At 40.6% G+C, this 20,924-nt stretch overlaps 2 protein-coding genes across 2 annotated transcripts in view; one reads left to right on the top strand and one right to left on the bottom strand.

The window, feature by feature from the left end:
* nt5dc1 (5'-nucleotidase domain containing 1) overlaps positions 1 to 2,989 on the bottom strand; it is a 33,449-nt gene extending 30,460 nt beyond the window's left edge. Inside the window, exons 1-2 of the mRNA XM_003977322.3 lie at positions 2,607 to 2,989; positions 1,635 to 1,726 (exon numbers count right to left, since the gene is read on the bottom strand). Of these exons, the coding sequence (XP_003977371.2) occupies positions 1,635 to 1,726; positions 2,607 to 2,699 (185 nt within the window). The 5' untranslated portion in view covers positions 2,700 to 2,989. The remainder of the gene's footprint in view (positions 1 to 1,634; positions 1,727 to 2,606) is intronic.
* Positions 2,990 to 4,666: 1,677 nt separating this feature from the next.
* Positions 4,667 to 14,128, top strand: frk (fyn-related Src family tyrosine kinase). Its single transcript, XM_003977323.3, has 8 exons — positions 4,667 to 5,232; positions 8,481 to 8,602; positions 9,960 to 10,123; positions 10,208 to 10,376; positions 10,537 to 10,695; positions 12,395 to 12,576; positions 12,873 to 13,038; positions 13,133 to 14,128. Exons 1-8 carry the CDS (start codon positions 4,856 to 4,858, stop codon positions 13,339 to 13,341), a joined length of 1,548 nt encoding a protein of 515 aa, XP_003977372.1. The 5' UTR covers positions 4,667 to 4,855; the 3' UTR covers positions 13,342 to 14,128.
* Positions 14,129 to 20,924: the final 6,796 nt, after the last annotated feature.

The raw sequence follows: 20,924 nt of genomic DNA, 5'->3' as shown, positions 1-20,924 counted from the left end.
AATAAAAAGCATAATAATACAAACACAATGAAAGTGTATTAGCATGCACATCTTTAAGGACGTGATTGCTGTTCTAAATATTGCACCCCGCAATATTGTAAGTACAACATAAGTGCCAACCACAAAGTCGCTCTGGAGATCATCAAGTGTTGGTGAGCTCTTCACATAGACCACACTGACCAGAATCTGAAGGCAGTTTTGTCTAATTTTAACGTGTCCAAGGTAGTTTTCTCTGTCAACTGGACTGGGTTTCTTCTCTTGAAGACGTTTCGCCTTCTATCCAGAAGGCTTCTTCTTCTTGGATAGAAGGCAAAACGTCTTCAAGAGAAGAAACCCAGTCCAGTTGACAGAGAAAACTACCTTGGACACAATGACCTGGATGATTGAGAATCTACACAGACTAATTTGAACGTGTTTTCTCGCTATGTGTTGAGGCCATCTCAGAAGACATACAAATATAGAATATAAATCAGGCTTGTTACTTCAATATTTCGTGCTGTACAAAAAGGATTTTTAAAAACTGTGATAAATTCATGTGAACAAGCTAAATTACAATTAAATGGTAAGTGATGCTGAAACAGCCTGAGAGATTGGCCAAAGGCCCCTGGAGGGAGCAGCTGTTCCTTGGGCAGAGCAAACAGCAGACAGCTGTATGAGTTTCCATGCAAGAGATGCTTGTGTTGTTGTATCCAAAAGACATGCAGAGGTCAATGGGACATATTGAGGCTATGGTTGATGCCAACTGAGAGTGGCACCAAGGTTGAAATTTTGGTTACATTTGAGGAGTGTAAGACTGATACTACATAGACAATCAAATTATCAATAAATATACTGTCAGTGTGAATATATACATCCATCTGTTCTGTCTTTCTCCTTCTCAGCGGTGCTTGTATTTCCCTTGCTGTGGGGTAACCCTTAGTAGGCCAGCTGTACTGCTTGAAAAAAATTATATTGTCTGGTTGTTGCAAATAATGTTATAAATAGCCAAATATTAGGTCAAGAATAATCATGTATAAATTGCAGTGCGTGAGATTTGTTGTGTAGGGGATTGTAGAGGAAAAGGGCGCGTGAAGAAGAGCTTTGCAAGAAGTCTGTAGCATGTGTTGCATGGTGGATTGTGCTTGGGAAAAAAAGCAGAGTTGTGACCCCATTTTAGAGTTGCATGTGGTACAGGAAGCCAAAGGTGGTTTTACAGGGGTTGGAAGCAAACTCAAGAGCTGTGGACTGTTGGTGGGCAGAGAAGTGGATGCAGATTGGGTCTCCTCTTCAATAAACACATTATTTGACCACCACAGCTTCAGTGACACTATTGTGTGAATGCGACTGTGAATCAGTAACTGCAGACTTGCAGCGTAAACTACCTTAAATGGAATTAAAAAATCTTTATATGCATATAGTCAAATTAAAACCAATTGCTCTCTCTCAATTGGGATGCAGTTAGTCCCCTCAGTTACTACCTGCAAAATTAAATCCTCCAGCAACAAATGTTCCATAGACAACCCCAATGTGAATATTGATTGTGGTTTGGTAATGGCCTACTAGCAGTGTGGGACAACACAACAGTAACCAACTGTTCATCATAAATCTTGTAGTCACAGCTTTTCAGTAAATCAAAGAATCTTCTGCTGACTCACCAGAAATCCCAGGTAGCTGGAGTTAGGTTTAGCAGGTCCTTGTCATAGCCCTTATGTTCCACCAGATACCTCGCAAAGCTATCATAGATCAGCTGAAATAACAAGAGATCATATCATCCAATGCACAGGAACATCTGGACAACAAATGCAACACCACACATTCTGCCTTTACCTCAAGGCTGTGTCAAAGATGTGTTTATCACACACACTATTCACTCTCTACATGGCTGAGTTTACAGTAATATTGTAGCCTTTTACTGCCATCTGTCTTTTACTATTGTATGTTTTACTGCCATCTTGTCTCTCTATCAAATTCAATTCAGTTTTATGTAAAAGTTGTCTGATGATAAAAATGTCTACACCAAACTCATATTACCTTAGGGAAGGCAAGGCAAATAGCAAATAAGGTGGAAGTAGAAATCAGTAAAGAGATGAACAAAGGTGATGAACCACACAAGGTGGTTTCTGATTCAGTTTGGGTTTATCCTGCACAACACCTGTAAAGAATATAAAACTAAGTGGTTAAGGGCTTTGGTTCTTGAAATGAGCTGTACAAAAGCTACTGCAGAGAAAGAGCAGATTCTTGTTTTCTGTCAAAATCAGGCAATTGATCAAAGAAATCCTGCATTGCAAATGTTACATGTATGTAGGCACTGATCCCACGAAGGCCCGAAGCCTATGCAGCTCCTCTGCAGCTCTGCTCACATCACCAGAAGATGCTGGAACATGGGACTTATGGGCGTCCAACCTGTGAGTCACGGAGACTGGAGGCTGCAGAGGAAGCAGCCTATCACGCACGACCTCGTTTTCACTGCAAACAAACGCCTCTGTGGCAGTCAATTTGACTGCTGTGTGAATTTTTTCTTACATCCAGATGGGCTGTCGATGAAACCGCCAGGGCCACCGTATCATTTTGTGTGGGGAAAATAGCTGCTGCTACGCGCACGCATACACACAAACATGCGCACTCACCCTCGAGGTCTCCTTCAAATGGTAGCGACAGAGCGTGTGGTCCAGGTCGAAGCCGATAACATCGCAGTCCGACAGGCTGAAGTATTCGCTCATTGTGGCTAAATCTGTAGGAGACTGACAGGACCCGAACGTTTACTGCCCGCACATGTGCGTGACACAGCCACCGATATGTCAATGTCACACTGCGTGACGGCGAAGACAGGGCTGCGCTGCTGGGACGCGCGGCTAGCTCTGCTAATAGGACTGCACCGTGCCACTGTCCCGAATATTAACACCGTTATTACAAAACAGATAACGTTCTTTTGGCAGTTAAAGGAGCTACAAGTTAAACGGGTTTCCACTTTTCCTTTCGCCTCAGACGGTGACAGACACAGTTCCGCCCCGCTTATTCTGATTGGTCAAAACGTTTTGGCGCTGGAATCAAGCTACCCTAGCTGCAGACGGCAGACCCTACAAACCACGCCTCTCTCAAAAAACGCCCCCTATCCAGGCTATAATCTGTCAGACCGCGGCCGTATCATCCTCATCAGCAAAAACGTTGCTATTATGTTCTCATTTGTGTCTTTGACTGGTGGAAATGGAGAATGTATTATTATTATTATTATTATTATTATTATTATTATTAGTAGTAGTAGTAGTAGTAGTAGTAGTAGTAGTAGTTGTTGTATTGGTATATTCATTTAAATAATAATAATTTAAATGTTTAATAATTAATAATAATTTAAATATCTAATAAATAAATAAATGGTAATTATTAAAATGAAGTTAATTTACTGTGTACTTTTCTGTTATGAGAATGTGTCTTTTCTGCTATATTCGAAATTTTTATTTTTATTTTTTTTTAACCTGAGATAAGTCCAATTTCAACCCCCTATTGTATTCAGTACACTATAAGGTCAAAGAACATGACTCAGCGCTGCCCGCCTCCTCCAGGGACGTGTAGACGCTGCGCAGCAGGAAGATGAAGGCATCTTCCACTCCAGTCTGTGAATGGTAGGAACACTGCAGGGAATCCATCTTTGATCTGACGACCATGTGAAGCGCAAGCCTCTCCAGCAACTTCACGACATGTGATGTCAAGGCCACTGATGTTCTTGGGCACAAGAAGAGGACAGGAGGTTTTCAAATGGTCACGGGACAACCATCTGTGTGAGGCTCCGGGTGAAAATGTGCTGGAAGATGATGCACAGTGGAGAGGGACTAATTTTATCTACAAATCTAACAGGTGAGTGATATCAATGTCAAGGTCCCTGATTCATGAAGGCTTTATTGGCATTAAGTACACAGTAAAGGTACTTTAAAATATAGATGCAGTATACGAACCGTTTACAATAATGTAGCTTCAATTTCAATTTCAAATTTTGCGGGAAGGTCAAAGTAAAAATTGTTATGAGACAAACAATTATGTGCATTACTGAAAAGATGCGCTGTAAATATATGTATATTTACATATACATATATTTACATATATATATATTTGTAGTAGTAGTAGCCTAAAAGGAAGTTATTTATTAATATTCTTTTTTTTCCCCTTGCCTGCTTTATCCCTTTTGGGGTCACAGGAAGGGGGCTGGAGCCTACCCCAGCTGCATAAGAGCAAGGGCAAGATACACCCCTGGGGGATTTGCTGATTCAATGCAGGGCTCTATGTGAGGTTTGGTACCTCAGGATTGCCCTGGAGGTGTTCTGGCATCTTCCATGTTTTTGTATGCATTGGGTGTGGAACTGACAACGTTTGCTTTCCACCCCAGTCCTCAACAGATTGAGCTACCATGCCCCTCTTTAAATAGCATTCTAATCAAAAAGTTTGACTTTTACATTAGGATAAGATCATCTTGAGAGGGGAATAAGGGATTACACAAAAAAGATGCTATTTGTTACAATAAAACGGCCAAGTTCGAGCACACCCATAATTTTCTGGTCACCATATTTAAGTCTAAAGATGTTTCTGAAATAAATATTTTCTTTTAACTTGCAGCGCTCCCACGCGGTCACAGGAAGGAACGCGAGTTGCGTTGCCACTCCCCGTTCGTGGGCGGGTGTGGAGGACGGCCAGGTGTGCCTGCAGGTACGGAGACAGGTAGTCAGACGCAGGGACAGGTACAGGTGTTAGTGATTTTTTTGGGGGGGACTGAAACGCAGAGGTATCAGGGTGTCACAGGTCATTAATATGACCTGTTAAATATTTCGGAACCTGAAATATTTCCATCTATTTCTCCGACACGGAGTTGGCAGCTGTGATTGACTAGATGGAGATCCAAAAAAGACTTTCGGCATGCTGGAACTCTTTCCTGGCGTGCTTTAAAAAGCCGACTCAGTCCGGGGGGAATGAAGAGCAGCGGGCCACAGTTTTGGCAAATGCCGGAGCAATCACGGAACCGAACCCTCGGGCCACGAGGCCCCCGGCGCCGGTGGCCACGTCCGGACAGTTCTATGTGGCCCTCTACGATTACTCTGCTCGTACCGAGGAGGACCTGAGTTTTAACGCCGGGGACACGTTGGAAGCCCTGGACAAGAGCAACGGGGACTGGTGGTATGCTCAAGCAGTGAGCGGAGTGTCGGCCAACAAAGAGGGTTATATCCCTGCCAACTACGTGGCCCCTGTGGAGAGTATCGATGCTGAACCGTGAGTATTCTCTTTTTGACTTATATCACAATATCAGGACTTGTTTTCCAGCCTACTTATAAACTGAAAGCAGACACTTTCGGAAAATAGATACAATACGAAGGGTAGGTCCTATAATAAACGTTCAAAAATCTAAACTTGACATTTTTTTCATCAGGTATTCCCCCAAAACCTTGGTTTTCTTCCTCAGTGAATTATTAGATATTAGAACACTAATAATGATTCAAGGAGGTATTATTTCCGTGCTGCTTAAACATTACAAATACACAGAAGCACAATGCTATTTTAAAACATCAGGCGTGATATATATTCCTCTGCAGCGACCACCAGTGGGCTCACTCCAGTTTAATAGACCCACATTCCAGCACTGCTTAAGGTTGAACAAAGTTAATGATTGACTTCGAGCAGGAAGTATGGACTTGAATTCCTGTCAAGGAAAGAAGCCAAACAAATAAGCCCACAGGTCAGCCATCCTCATTGGTATATGGTTTAATCCATCTCCCTGTCATATGTTCTCAGCCCAACAACACTCAACTACTTTTCTCTGTTTTTCCTCGCACTATGTGTTTTATGTGAGAGTTAAATAATTAAATTACAATTATAGTGAAATGTAACATGTCCAGTCCAAAAAATGTTGTCTTGTAATGTCTATCTGTAACAATACCATGGAATATTGTAGTTTAATTCATAGAGCTAATGGAAAGATCATTGTTACTGTTTCAGCATTAATGGCTCATTTGATGTCATTTGTTTGGGAGACAGTTGAAGGATCATTCTTATAACTACTGTATGCTGCACATATGTTTACAGTTGTAGAGATCAATAGCCACCTCATATTGATTAATCACCATGGTTGTTCTTACCATTGAGCATCTGTTGGCAATTAAAACATGTGTTCAATGTTTGCTGCAGAGCCTGGACCTACAGCAGCTTTATTTTTTGCTTGGATTTTCAACAGTAAATAACTTATCATTTTAACTAAAATAACTAATCATTTTTTACAATGAATACTTGAACAGTTTAGTACATTTTTGTGTCAAATTTAACTTGGAGCATCATGTAATTTTTGTGTTTGAAATAGTGGCACCATTCTGTCCTTGGGCACCTGCTACAGAAATTCAAGCTATGGATATTATAACCTGAAATTTCTATTTTAATACAATGTCATGTGAATGGTCCTTTTTGAAAATACTCAAGTTCTTTGGCATGTAGTTTATCGTTAGCAGTTGCTTTTTCTTTTTCAGGCAGCTTCTGCTTCATATAATAAAACCTCGGACATATTTGTCATATAAGGGCTGAAATAAATCTATGAATTCATGCAAATCTGAATTATGTTGTGTTCATGCATCAAAGAATTATCTCCAGCAGTTCTCTGGAAATTTCTCTATAGTTTTGATAGCATGATACAGAAATTAACATATTTCATGTAGGTTTGAACATAAATCTTAATCTTAAATTAATCAACACAATTCCAAATCAAAACATTTTATTAGACTGCTCCATTGATATAATATTGAAACACTGGTTCAGCAAAATGAAGGCCAAACAAAATTCAACTGAGAGTATAATTATTGTATCCAGTCTTGTTTTCAGCTGTGTCTGTGTTGCAGCCTGTACTTGAAATTGTTGTCCCTCTACTACAGACCATACTAAATACTGCTCTGAAATGTTCTATCAGCTTTAGATCCTAAATACTTAAATGATCCTAACTCTTGATTTGAGCTGACCTCATGTTCATGCATTAGGAATGGTGTTATATTAGTACTGAAGACGTGGTGTTTATCATTGTCTTTACATTATTCCAGTAGGATTGTGTTTGAAGCATAATTGCAGCACATACTGTACATTACTGTCAACATTATCATGTTTGTTGTGTGATGATGGCACAGCCCAGGGTGTGGAGATCCACATATACCGAATCAGGTGTGTTTGGTATTCCAATAAGGTTAAAATATATATTTTTTTATCAGGACTCAATGATACTTAACTGAATCGCAATCATTTTCAATTTGGGTTAATCAGATTAACCTGCAGTACTGGAGTCTATTAGGTCAATGAATGTATTATTAGATATTTTCAATTTGTGTGTCCAGTATGTACTAATGCTAATCTTGTGATATTCCCAGGTTACTGTAATACACGATTTGTCATATGAGGATAAAGTGATCAAAAAGGCCAATACCGTGTTATTAATGCATGTTAGTGTTGACTGAGCTAATGGCCATAAATATCAGTCAAATATTTTTGATCAGCTCACTATAAAAGCTTACCAATAAGGAAGTGGATCCAACAAACCCTGATGAAAATGAGGCCTGCACTTCTTTTAGATATACAGTGGTTCTGAGATCTTGTGTGATGTTCTCGATGACTAAGTTTGGTAGGTGTACCACTGTAATGAGTGTGGGTTCACTGGAGTCTCACTGGCTTTGTAACAATTCCTAATCTTCTTCCTTACCACTTTAACCCTTTTGGAGTCATGGGGAGGGAACACACTGGGGAAGGCAGGTCCACCCCTGGATCAGCTCATTGGATGGGCCCTATATGAGCGTTTATGGGTACCTTGTTCAGTACCTTGCTCAAGGGTACATCGGCAGTGTTCCATGTTTTGTCTGTGCTATGGGCTCAAACCGAGAACCTTCCATTTCCCAGCCCAGTTCCTAACAGACTGAGCTTCCACCTCCCCCCTCAACAATTTCTGACTGATAGAATTCTGTCACTCGGGTTCTGCATGATGGTTCTTCTTCAGATCTTATAGCTGACTGTACTTTGTCAGACTGGTTCTATTTGCGTGATTTCTTAATTCCACAGGTCTGACAGTAATCACGCCAGGGTGTGGCCTGTGGTTAATCAGTTAACTCATCTCTTAACAGCGGGGGAGAGCAATTACTTCTTTTTTAAATATATGCTAGAGGGAACGTAGGTCCCCTCTTATTAGATGAAATCATCATTTAAGAACTGCATTTTTGTTTTTGCATGCTATCTAATACAAATATATGTGATGGTTTGAAACCTGTAATTTTGTCAAATATACAAATAGTTCACACCACTGTACATGGTTCAGACACAGATTTAAGGACAATGTGTTGGTTGCATTTTGAATGTTAAGGCTGCATTTGTATTAGCATTAGGAAGGAACTGTGGTTTTATTTAATTTGGTGAGGTTTCATACTCTTTCCAGATGTTTCCTCAGCTCATCTTAATGTTCATCATTGTGGGTGAATTCAGCTGCTTTGAACTGTGATTTGTAGGTGGTATTTTCCCGAAACAAAGAGGTTGGATGCGGAGAAGATGCTGCTATCTGAGGGGAATCGGCACGGTGCTTTCCTCATCAGAAACTGTGAAAGCCAGAAAGGAGAGCTTTCTCTCTCAGGTAATTAAAAGTCTCATGACTGTTGTTTCACATCTGCTTTTAAAGTTGCTAGGTTACGGTTTGTGACAGGATGTTATGTGAATATTTTGGCAGGGTCCAGTGAAGTTCTGGGTCAAATGTTGTCTCCATTATTTAAATTTTTATAATCATGCAATCTTTGTTTAAGATTGAAGTCATTTTATTGCTAGATTGATTCCCATTCTGTAGGAATTCTATTTTAGTACAAAATGAAGTTGCATTGAAATGTGAGTGCGGTCAAATGTCTGACTAGTGGATTTATCTCACCCTCACCATTCATTACCATGTAATGAACTTTTTAAAATTGTTCTCCCGTCTAAAGGGCTGTCTCAATAAAGCACAAATACCTTGACACCTTTCCCAGGAACATTCTTCTCTGGTATCTTTCTGCAGACTCTGAGTTTCGCTTCGCTTTGACAGCTTAACTCCCATTAGCCCCTTTTTCTGTAAGACTCATAGTGATGAAAAAGTGCTCCTTCTCTCAAATCTTCGCAGCATTGACCAAAGGTATAAGCACAGGAACTATTCTGTTTTGTGCAGACATGCAGGAGACAAACACTGCAGCCCGCGCCCTCACTGATCTTGGTGGCATTGAATCTTGCAGGCGGGAACATCAGAATGGGGCTATGCAAATGTTTAAGAGATGACAAACGTAAACAGGACAGCTATGGAGTCATAAAAATTATGTAAAATATGCAATTGTTCAAATTCCGGGGAGGAAAACAGTTGGAATGTTATGTATTATGTATCTTTGTTGTCATTAGTTACCAGTTGGAAATGAAATGCATGTCATAAAAAAAGCCTAAGGTTCATTTGGGCTTTATGCTGTCACAATAACAATAAACATGTTTGTTGGAAAATTTTGCCAACATTCCAAAATAAATGCTTGCTTATGATCTCCATATATTGTTTGAAACGAGGTCAGAGAGCACACACTTCTAAACTGCCTGAGCATTGTCGAGTGACTCAACATTATTGACTACAGTGATTGATGGGCTGAAGTTTGAAGCACTGAGCTGGGAGCTTTATCTAATCTATCTCCTCACTTTGGCCTTGCTCAGTCTTTTATGATGGATTCTTTCCATGGTGATAAGACTCAAACTCAATACATCAAATCTATGACCTGGTCTCTCTTACAAGTGATATTGCAGTCAGCTCAGATTTGTGTCATGAAAATACTGTATATATTCACAAAGTGCTTTTTATCCATTGATAAAGCGTCCCACGGGCAGGAAAAGAGGAAGCAGCTTTTTTAGTTTAAGCAAATGTGCTTCTTCATTAATGTCATCAACAGTAGTGGTTTGCCTTTTATGTTCCATCTCTGTGTACTGTCTTTCAGTGCTGGACAAGGGGAGCGTGAAGCATTACAAGCTGAGGAAGACAGAGACTGGACAGTACTTTGTGTCGAGGAGCAGAATCTTTCCCACCTTGAAGAAGCTGGTAGAGCATTACTCCGACCAGGCTGATGGTTTGTGTACATGTCTGGGTGAGCCATGCAGGAAGGTGAGCTGAATAGTTCTGACCTGTCGCCTGATCTATTTAACACCATTTCCTGCATCGTGAAGAGGAAGTCTTCTGTTGCTGCAGATGGAGGCTCCTCAAACTCACGGCCTGTCCTACAACACCGTGGACCAATGGGAGATTGACCGTAAATCCATTAAGCTTCTGAGGAAGCTGGGGGCTGGTCAGTTTGGGGAAGTGTTTGAAGGTCTCTGGAATGACACCACGCCAGTAGCAGTGAAGACCCTTAAACCTGGTAGGCTAATGTCTGCTGTGGCTTCACTTCTGTAGAACTGTTGTTGGCCCCATATGTTTGGTATTGTCATTGGTTGAAAATTGTTCTTAAATCATGATTACTTTGTTGCTGCTGTTTAAAACATTAACTCATTCATGGCCCTGCTGGACCCCCGGGACAGGTACCATGGATCCTGAGGACTTCCTGAGAGAGGCCCAGATCATGAAGAGGTTACGACATGGCAAACTAATCCAGCTATATGCTGTGTGCACCCTGGAGGATCCCATCTACATCATCACAGAGCTAATGAAGAACGGCAGTCTGCTGGATTACCTCCAGAGTAAGACTACATGATAACATTGGTGCCAGGTCAGAGTTCTTGTGGGTGGCACACTTTTTAGCGAACTTCCCACCTGAGACAAAGATTACTCAAGGTATTAATTATTAATAACACTGTCACTGCAACAGGAGTTGTATATTCAGCAGTGTGCTCTTGTGTAAAGGGATAGCAGCATATTAGCCACATTAGCATCTTGCAGGTGTTATTTAATTATTTCCCAGATAGTGTTGTCAGCATTACAATATTGAAGGATTAATGTTACATTTTAATGTTCGGTGTAAACATGGTTTCCACTTCTGGGCTGTCAAAAAAGAAAATCAGATCAAAGGTCTCATTCAGGATTGCTGTCTTGGCGCTCGCACAGACTGAAATGGTTCTTTTGTGTGTGTGTCTGTGTGTGTGTGTGAGAGAGAGACTGAGATTGATTCCTTGCCTGACTCTTTGTCCCAAACCGGCCCTGCAGCGAGGACGTCCATAAAGGTTCTGGTTAGGGCTGCCGTGTGCTAGCCTGGACAGGGGGCCCCTAAATGATGATCCAGCAGTCGTTACAACCATATTCAAAGCCCTTTCGTGTGTGTTGTGTTCAATTCGATTTATTTGTTCACACTCCCCGTCCTATTCAGGCACGATCGTTTGGATAAGATCTATCCAGTGGCGCCTCATTATTGTTAATGTATATTATTATGCAACAAAAGCATAAAATGTGTAAGAAAAAAGTAATGCCTCCTGTGATGTGCATCAGCAAGTACCCAAATTGTTACAACCAACTTAAATTAGTGAAAGTTAAACCATGTCATGTGAACACAACTCAGGGAATTGATAACCTTTTATCTATTTATATTTCATTCTTCTTTGTCTGCCATATAATAGCTGTAATTCTGGTAGTTAAATCACAGCAACTGGACTGTTTGGGTTCCATGGCTGTTTCACCTCTCATACAAGAGGCTTCATCAGTTCTAACTGACTGTTGGGGAGTTCCAGGTACTTCTACTCTTCAGGAGCCATTAACACATTTGGCGCTTCAGTCACCTGGTTGCTCCACTCCTTATTCTGGGGGTCGCTGAAACTTCCCTGACACGATGGGGTTCGTTAGTAGCCATGTGTGAATGGCCTCTTCTCCTCCTGGAGAGATTTTTTAGTACTATGTTGTAAACAGGTGAGAGGTGATGTCTCAGACCCCCACCTCTGTTTAATGATGGATTCTTTCACTCCTCTTTTGAACCATCTATCTTCCCTGGCCAGAACCTGTACATCACTGTCCTCAACGAGTGTCCTATGTCCTTCAGATGCAGGTGGACTGCTGAGTCCTGGCCTGAGGAGTTGGCTCTTCTATGTTGGGCCATGCATTTGTGAAGTGGTTGTTTGGTCTCCCCAGTGTACAGGCCTGGACATTCCTCTGTCCTGGACTGCAGACACCACGTTACTCTGCTTGTGTCTCGGTGTTTTGTCCTTTGGGTGGACAAGCTTCTGCCATGTGGTATGAAAATGTTCCGTTTTTGGCCGATTCTTTTGTCTCCTCTGGGTTTTCTAGAAGATTTGATGAAGGACCAGCCAGGGTAGCCACAGGTTTTGAGAGGTCTTGATGTGCTTCTTCATGGAATTCAAACAGTCCAGTTGCTATGATTCAACTACCAGAATAACCATGACCTGGATGACTGAGAACCTTCACAGACAATAAGCTGTAATGTTCTGATGACAGAAAATAAAGAGCCCAAGCTGCGTATATCCGACCAGATTGAGATGGCTGCCCAGGTGGCTTCAGGCATGGCTTTCCTGGAGTTGCAGAACTACATCCACAGAGACCTGGCAGCCAGAAACGTTTTGGTGGGCGAGAACAACATTTGCAAAGTGGCTGACTTTGGCCTCGCGAGAGTCTTCATGGTGGGTTTCGCAATTCATTTAGAAAAAGTTTTCACAAATTGTAAATGCGTAATAATACACTTTTTACAGCTGCAGTTCAGTCCTTTTCCCCCAACATTAATGTTACAGCATTTACATACATCCTCTGTAAATCTCTATTGAAGTACATTCTCATCTTTAGAAAAATTAATCCGCTAATACAAAATGTTTGGCTTGGAATATAATTTACAGTGTTTTTAGCGTCCAGTTTTGTCTGTGTACATTGTAAAACTGATTGATTGAAAGAAGAAAAACTAAATGTTTGGTTTTCCTTCTAGAAAGATAATGACAATGTGTATGAGGCCAAAGAGGGGACTAAATTCCCTGTGAAGTGGACTGCACCAGAGGCCATTCACAGTAACAAGTTCTCCATAAAATCAGATGTTTGGTCCTTTGGGATTTTGCTTTATGAGATCATGACCTTTGGACAGATGCCTTACCCAAGTGAGCCTTTTCTATCCTCTTGTACATGGATTAAACAGACAATGATGTATTTCTTTTAATGAAAGTTTTTAACTGTGTGCTGTGATTGTTGTAGCCATGACAAACCTGCAGGTGGTCCAGAGGGTTCCGCTGGGCTACAGGATGCCATGTCCTCCCAACTGCCCTAAAATCATGTATGACATAATGATGGACTGCTGGAAGGAGAAAGAACAGGACCGGCCAACATTCGAGACCTTGCAGTGGAAACTGGAGGACTTTTTTGACATGGACGTGACATCTTATGATGACGCCAACCGTTATTAGTGCAAAAATGAAACCCTCGCAAGGACAAAAGCTCAGGGACACCCGATGGTTTTTATGAAGATGGTAAATGAAGGACAGGAAATGCTGGGAAGAAAAGCTTGTGACGCTCTGGCTTTTTTCAGCCCTCACATGCACTTTGTGACAGACTCCGAGAGAGACGGCGAGGCAACACTCTCTACATAACCTGATGAGCCAGTTCTGCCTGCGCTCAGCATAACATTCATTTTTTCCACTGGCTGAGCTGCAAAAGAATGAAGACACGTAAGTTTCATTCACTCCCGATGGCACCCATGCAAACTACAAATGATTCATTCAGCTACAATGTTATTTGTTTATTAGATCTATGATTTAAACATTAACTACAACACAAATTGTTACAGTACGACATTTTAGGAATGAATAATCTGCGGAATTGGTTAGTAAAGTTGCCAGTGTCAAAGTCTATATGAGTCAAAGACTTTAATACTGCTAAAACAATGCGATTAAATGCTTGTGTCCTTTGCTTTGAAGCTAGCCAATCACTAACTTTTGTTAATAGCATTTTTAAGGACATCAGTGATCTCTTCTGTTTTTAATGGACACTTTTTGCCTCAATAATGACTGGAAAAGTAAAATAAATTCTGCACAGTTATTTAAATGTTGTCTTTGACACCCACTCACATTTGTTAAAAATGTTTTCCTTTAAAACATCAGCTTTATGTTGACAAACCACAAATCTGCACCAGTTGTGACCATTTGGCTTTGTTTTTAACCACTATATTAAAGGAATGTTCCCATTGCAGACCTACAGCATTTATTTTTATTGATTTTACATACTTATGATGACTTTAACTTTAGGAAAAATGAAAATGACAAAAAAAAAAAATGAGACCAGTGTCCTTTTACAAACTAATAGTGAAAAAAGTTCAGAGTAATTTCTCAGTTTGTCCACATGATGGTGGTGGCACCTTCCTTTTCCTAAGAAAATATGAAGAGAGAGAAAATAACAGAAATTGATAAAAAATATTGAAAGATTTGAAAAGCGGCAGCTTTGTAACAAATAGAATTTTAATGGAATTATATTTACTACAGGAAGCAATTTGCTTCATTTTTTAATGTGTGGGTAGTGAAATATTTTCTTGTTTAATATCTGAGAAGATCACTGGACCCAACTTGTCATTTGTCTTTGAAAAGTAAATGTTTTCTCTTTTTGAATTGTCATATGTTTCAATAACAAGGTACAAATGCTACAGGTTCATTTTCAAGCAGAATTTGCTAATAAAGCAGAGAGCAACTTATTTTTATATAGAGAATTATACATATCAATTCTGAATAGAGAAAAGGACAGCCTGCTAAAGGCCCAATGGGTGATTTGTTTTAGGGTTGACAGTCTGTTATTCACAGACATGTTACAGCTTCTTTTCATCTTTACGCATACAGAGTGAATAAATTCCTGAATACAGTTAGAAACAAAGTTTAGTTCATGTGACATGTCAGCCTTGTGGCATGAAGGACATACCTACATGCAGACAGTCTGTTAGAGTGTCTTTGCTGTTAGTGTCAAGAAAACCAAATTAGAGTAGTTGATTGGTGGAATGAAAGAATTGGATCATCACTGAACCAACTCATGACTGGAGCTTTAATGTAGCATGAGCATGAATGTATCCCACTGAGCTCTTCATCTCTGTACTAATGAGCTTTGACCCTTTTACAAAACCAAAAGATGGCTGTCTCTCTTTATCCAACCTGATCATCGTGGTGTTGGGTGTGAACGATTTTGAAACCGTCTGGGGGGCATTGAAGGTGGCTGGAATCTGCTCTCTTAGGCCTCCTCCTACAGTATGTTGATGAAGGGATGAGGATGCATATATACATGCAAACAATGCCCCTGGAGAGAAAAGCAGCACTCAAGTGTGACTCAAGAATGCATTCATTATTAGAAGTGGCTCCTGCATTTTTCGTGCGTCATTGCTATTCAACAGTGAGGACTGAAGTGAGCTGGAAATTTCCCCCCCCCCAAGCGCTCCTGAATCCCCATCAGGCCATCAATCCTTCTCCTGGTCATTCCACTTCATTGTCTCTTTATTTCAGCACTTTCCTGCATGGGGAAGCTTGATTGATTTGGCGTTCAATGATGGAGGACAGGGAAGTTGAGGGCTAAAGAAAAGAGTTTGGGAACTTCAGCCAAATGGTGACACAGACAAATGGCTGCACTAGATGGGTAGAATTATTTGACTTTGGACTATTATTGCAGATTCTTTTCAGATGAGTAGCCTCCTTGTGCTTTTTCTCCTGCTTTACAGCAGGACTTCCTCCTCCTAGCATGCAACATTTAAAAATCCACTTTAAGATGAGCCAACGTGAGCTCCTTTAGTTTCATGATTATCACAACTAGTGAATCAAGACCAGTTATGCAGATACCAACCATGAACCAGATCCATCATTTATGTGAGATTCAACCAAGACAAGTACAGGTTGTTGAACATTCAGAAAAATATTAATGACCACCTCTCCGCAGATATTACGTCTAACAGAACCTCAATCAGCCTATGGCTGGCTCATTTAACAATTTGTGTTACAATAAGTCACTTATTTAGTGAGCCCTTGTGGCTTTAAATAAAAAAGGATGGTCTTTAAAAGTGACCTCACCTCATATAATTACTTATTTATGGGTCAAAGACCAGAGACAGATTTCCATGGATTACAAATGTGTGTTTTCTCAAACACTGCTCCTCTTAAAATAATTACCTTAACTGGTTTCTTCTGCGACAGGAATGAAAAGTGTCATAGTAAATCACAGAGCTTTTTAGTAAACAGTTTAGAGAAATGCTAATGGTGTGGAGCACTGTTACAGCACGAAAGTCATGGTTTCTAATTCCCCAGAGGCCTGTGTGCAGGTTGTATGTTCTCCCAGGCTGGTCTGAAGTGGGTTCTCTCCGTGTTCAACCTGAGATGGCGGCTAAATTAGCCTTAGGTGTAAATACGAGTGTTGTTTCAAACAATTTTGAATGAACAAATGGGAAAATACAGAAATAAATAAAAGAAAATATACACTGGAAAATGTATATATGAAGACGTGTACTTAGAAAAGAATACATCAATAAATTTAAATATAAATGAATAAATACATATAAATAGCCCAAATAAAATTTGTATCAAAATTTATATGCACTTAATTCAGTTTTTATATTCCATAGAAAATATCAACAATTTCTATAGTGAAATGCTAAAAGGTTAATTTTACCAAGGATGATTCTTGTTTTCAGTGTTTAAAGTACAAGATTTTGTTATGTGCATTAATTATTCAAGACGCTCACAGCTCGGCGTGTGCCAGGTAGGCCAACGGTGCCATGTAATATTGATTGAACCCTCTGCATCTTCCCTGAAGAATGCAAGGTTTGATGTGTGCAGGCAGGTAGACAGACTGCTGAGCCCGTGCATGCTGCCTGAGGCCGCATCTTGTAAACTAGGAGGGTTATGCTGAACTAATGAGGTTGCTGAGTGGCAACAGACAATGGATGAAAATATTCATGTGGCTGCATAAAGGCCAAAAAAAGCTAAAACCCTTGTGTGAAGTAATGTTTTCTTTTGCTAATTTACCACATTTACATTCTGTTTTTATGACTGAGGCTTTTCTTTGCAATATTTGAATGGAATGTTTGGTTTCTCTGTTAAAGTTCTTTGGACCTGACCTTACCGCCTGTCTGTTTATACACCCTGGACCGCTGAGGGAGCAGCATCTGAGCCAGCGGAATGAGCAGAACAAATAAACTGATAAGGAAGGCTGGCTCTGTTATTGCATGAAAACAGGACAGTGTGGAGGCTGTGATGAGAAACTGTTATCCATCATGGTTAATACTGATCACCCTCCCCGCCACACATGGGAAGGACGGCAAAACTCCATTTCCATAAGACTGTTCCAGCCCCGCTGTGGAAGGGACAATACAGGCCCTCGTTCCTGCCACAAGACATCCCAGTGTTCAACATGCTACATCTGTCTGACTGAGAAAATCCTCCAAATACCTCCATTACTCTATTATTCAGCACCCTAACTGTTCCTTTATCTATTATTTATCTTTCTTTTCATAGAACAATACCATAACATTGGTAGTTGTTTGTATTTCATACAGTTCTTCAAAAATCAATCTCCTTTTCCGTTCTTTTAATGAAAGCATCCAGGCAAAGATTCTCCTTCCAAGCGGCAGGATGTGCAATCTTAAAACAAAATTTACTCATTTATCAATAAATAATGCAGGTCATGGTGGTAAAATGAAGGTGTGTGCAGCACTTCCACTCACAAGTGTTGGGAAATGCAGTTAGTGTCTCCAGCATGTAGATTTGTCAGGCCTGCAGACAGATTCTGAGTCTACTCTGATGCTATCCGGTTAACATTCCATTACAGATGATTATGATGTACTTAGGAAGGGGAAGAATTTAAAGAAGGAGATTACACCAATGTAATTAATTCAACAAAACAGTGAACATCATTAAAGTGGAATTCCATTAGCGCTGCAGCATTCATTAGCCAACACCCACCTCTGAAATGAGACCCAGCATTGCCCAGAATTCAAATCACTTCTCTGTTTATTCCACACTCCACAGGCAAGACGGCCTGATGTGTCCAGTCTTCTGGCTTCCTGTTCTGCTTGAATGTTCCCTGGGCCAAGATTTCAGTTGTTAAAGTGGGAGACTAAAAAAGGGAGACTGTTTCTGTATTACTTTCCCACCTCTTTGTGCTGTATTTACACAAAAGGTGAATTATTCAACCCCGTCCCTCTGAAAAATTAAACGTTCAATGAGCAGTGACATTATCTGTTGATCAGACTATTATAATACTTTGAGGAAGCTCACAGTGGGCTGAACTTTGGGCATCCGTCCCTATTCTGGCCAATGGTTGCATGGAAAGAATCCTCTCCCTATTATTGCTTTTGTGTTTTTGACTTGGCACCAGATTTCTATCACTCAACATATCTGTGTGACCTTTGGCAAATTCTCCCAAACTACTTCTTTAAACAGGTTTTGCAGCGAGGCCCATTGAGTCCCAGGAACAGAGGCAGACATTTCTGAATGATCAGAGAGCTGCTTTGTTCTGCCTGAATGGGCCTTGTAAGAAAAGCTTTTTCAGTAAGAGATCAGTTAAGGGAAAGGCACTGACAATGCCGCAGGAATAAATAAGTCTCTCAGCCCATTTTATACCTCTCTAATGACTGACAATAAAGGAGATCTATCAGTGATGCTACATTCCTAGAAATAAAAGGGATACTGCAGCATTGTGTGCAGTGCCCACACGTATGATACTAAGGTGAATTGTTTTTCCTTGTGATTCTTCACACTGACGATCAAGTATTTCACATTTAATGGGGGTATTTCTGAATACAAATGCCTCTAATTATCTTCCTAAATGTATGGATTCATTCTTCAGTGATGGGGCAGGAAGCCCCTCCTCATTCAGGTCACCTGCTGATTGTCTCAGGATGTTAGAAGAAAAATAGAAGACTTTTCAAGTCAGCTTGGAAACAAAATCACTCATATTTGTTTGTTTTATCATTCTAGATTGGAAGGTTCAGGTTTTAATAGCAGTCACTTATGTTGTGATTTTTATTCTGACATAATCTGTTACTTTTCCTATCCCACCTGTCCTATCCCACCTGTCTTGTCTCACCTGTGCTGACTCAATTGTCCTGGCTCACCTGTCCTATTCCACCTGTCTTCTCTCACTTTTCCTTTTCCACCTGTCTTGTCTCACCTGTCCTGGCTCACCTGCCCTGGCTCACCTGTCCCACCTGTTCCAGCTCACCTGTCCTGTCTCACTTTTCCTATCCCACCTGGTCTATCCCACCTGTCTTGTTTCCCCTGTCCTGTCTCACCTGTCCTATCCCTTGTTTATTTAAGAGGTGCTTTCACTAGTTTCTGTATCATATCATCAGACATTGACCATGCTGCTGCTCAGGTGGTGGTGGGTAATGTTATTTCCTGCTATGCTGTGAGTCTTTTTCCTCTGTCGTCTGGTTTTTGTTTCCTCGTGTTTCTTGTAAATCATGCTTATTAACTGTTACCAAACTAACACAAACCGCAAACTTAGAGTATCTGAAGTTATTAAAGGGATGAAAGTGATGAATATGATACACAATTAGGTGACAAAAATGGTTGTCGCTGTTGTCATTGACTGCTGAAACCCTTTCGATGTGTTGCTGCTGAGTTTGTGGAAACTTCCATTCCTTTGCCAGCTAGTTGAGATGTGCAATAACTTCCCCAGAAAGACTGTCTGCCTGCTGCTGCTTCTACTGATGGTCCATTTGGCAGCGTCCCGAAGAGTCAATAACAAGCACTGATTTATGTTCTGATGGAAGTGCTCAACCAATATTTTATATGCTCTAAATTTCTTGGCAGAAGAATTGTCAAGAGGTGCTAATTTCATTTTCAAAGATATTACAAGGCTAAATTGACAGTTTGCAAAGTGTAGCATACTCAATCAGCGTGATGGGCTGATGAGTTATTCATTATCATCATGGGACTGAGTCATTAAGCTGCCTTAAAAAGATCTCCACAGTCCCTCATGTTTCATTATTTTCTTTGCTTTAAAAACCTTATCCTCTATTTTCATTGTATTATTTTTGTTTAAAAGTTAAGTTGGCCATTCAAGGCAGAATTATTTCCATTGTAAGTCAGGAAGGGAAAATGGTAATAGTCAAACTCCTCTGAATCTGTCAATACTTATATTTAGATGCATAACAGTTGACAATAAACTAAAGCACATCAAATGTCTTACTCCCATTAAGAATTTTGCTGTCCAGCTGAAGACATAAACATGTTTAGAGCTTCAAATTGAACCTAAAATATAATGTGTATATTCATATGGGTGAAGGTAGGGTTCTCTCCTGGCTGGGTCACCAGTTCATCTATGTATGCAGTGTAGGTTTTCTGTCACCTTCCCCTACTACCAGGACACTTTCTACATGTTGTCCACACTGGGGCTTGAAACAGAAAACCTCTGCTTCTCAGCCCACCCCTCCACAGACACAGCTTATTTCATTTCGTACCTGACAGCCATTTTGCAGATTTTCATAATGTGTAAGTTAATGTGTATTTATAGGCGTCCTCATAGATGTTTTGTTGCTTCATATTGTCCCTGATTTAACTTATTTAATAGCTCAGTAAATAAGGGGAATTGAGCTGAGAAGCGGAGGGTTCTCCATCGACACCCCAGGTGCAGACAAAACATGGACGGTGTAGCAGTGGGAAGATGGACAGGACACCTGGTAACTCATGGAGTGGCGTACTCTTCCTTCAGCCATATGCAGCTGAGAGAGGCTCCAGCAGCCTCCACATGACTAAAAATTTCATTTCATTTTTGTTTCTATTTGTTTATTTACTTAATTTTCCTCTATCTGATTAATCTGTGGCCGGAGCCAAAAGGTTTTATTTTGCTTCTGCTTAGTCGTAACTTCATCGTAACGTCAGCAAAATTTCAGAAATGTGGTTTGTCCCATTTTGAAGCCTTTTGAGTCCTGCCTGTCGCTTCCGTCCCCTAATGCCTAGCCCTGACCTGCACCCCCCTCGGGTGGAGGCAGACTGACAGACATTTAGGGATCAGACAGAAAGAT

This window comes from Takifugu rubripes, chromosome 16 (assembly GCF_901000725.2).
Source record: "Takifugu rubripes chromosome 16, fTakRub1.2, whole genome shotgun sequence".
Classification (NCBI taxonomy): Eukaryota; Metazoa; Chordata; class Actinopteri; order Tetraodontiformes; family Tetraodontidae; genus Takifugu; species Takifugu rubripes.
Note: the sequence above shows the minus strand (reverse complement) of the source record. Positions and strands in the feature narration are given on the sequence as shown.

Excerpts from the sequence above, each read along its gene's own strand:
- frk (XM_003977323.3), top strand. The coding sequence starts at position 4,856 with ATGGAGATCCAAAAAAGACTTTCGGCATGCTGGAACTCTTTCCTGGCG. Across the intron at positions 5,233-8,480 it reads GAGAGTATCGATGCTGAACC|GTGGTATTTTCCCGAAACAA; the intron begins GTGAGTATTCTC and ends TGTGATTTGTAG. Across the intron at positions 8,603-9,959 it reads AGGAGAGCTTTCTCTCTCAG|TGCTGGACAAGGGGAGCGTG; the intron begins GTAATTAAAAGT and ends ACTGTCTTTCAG.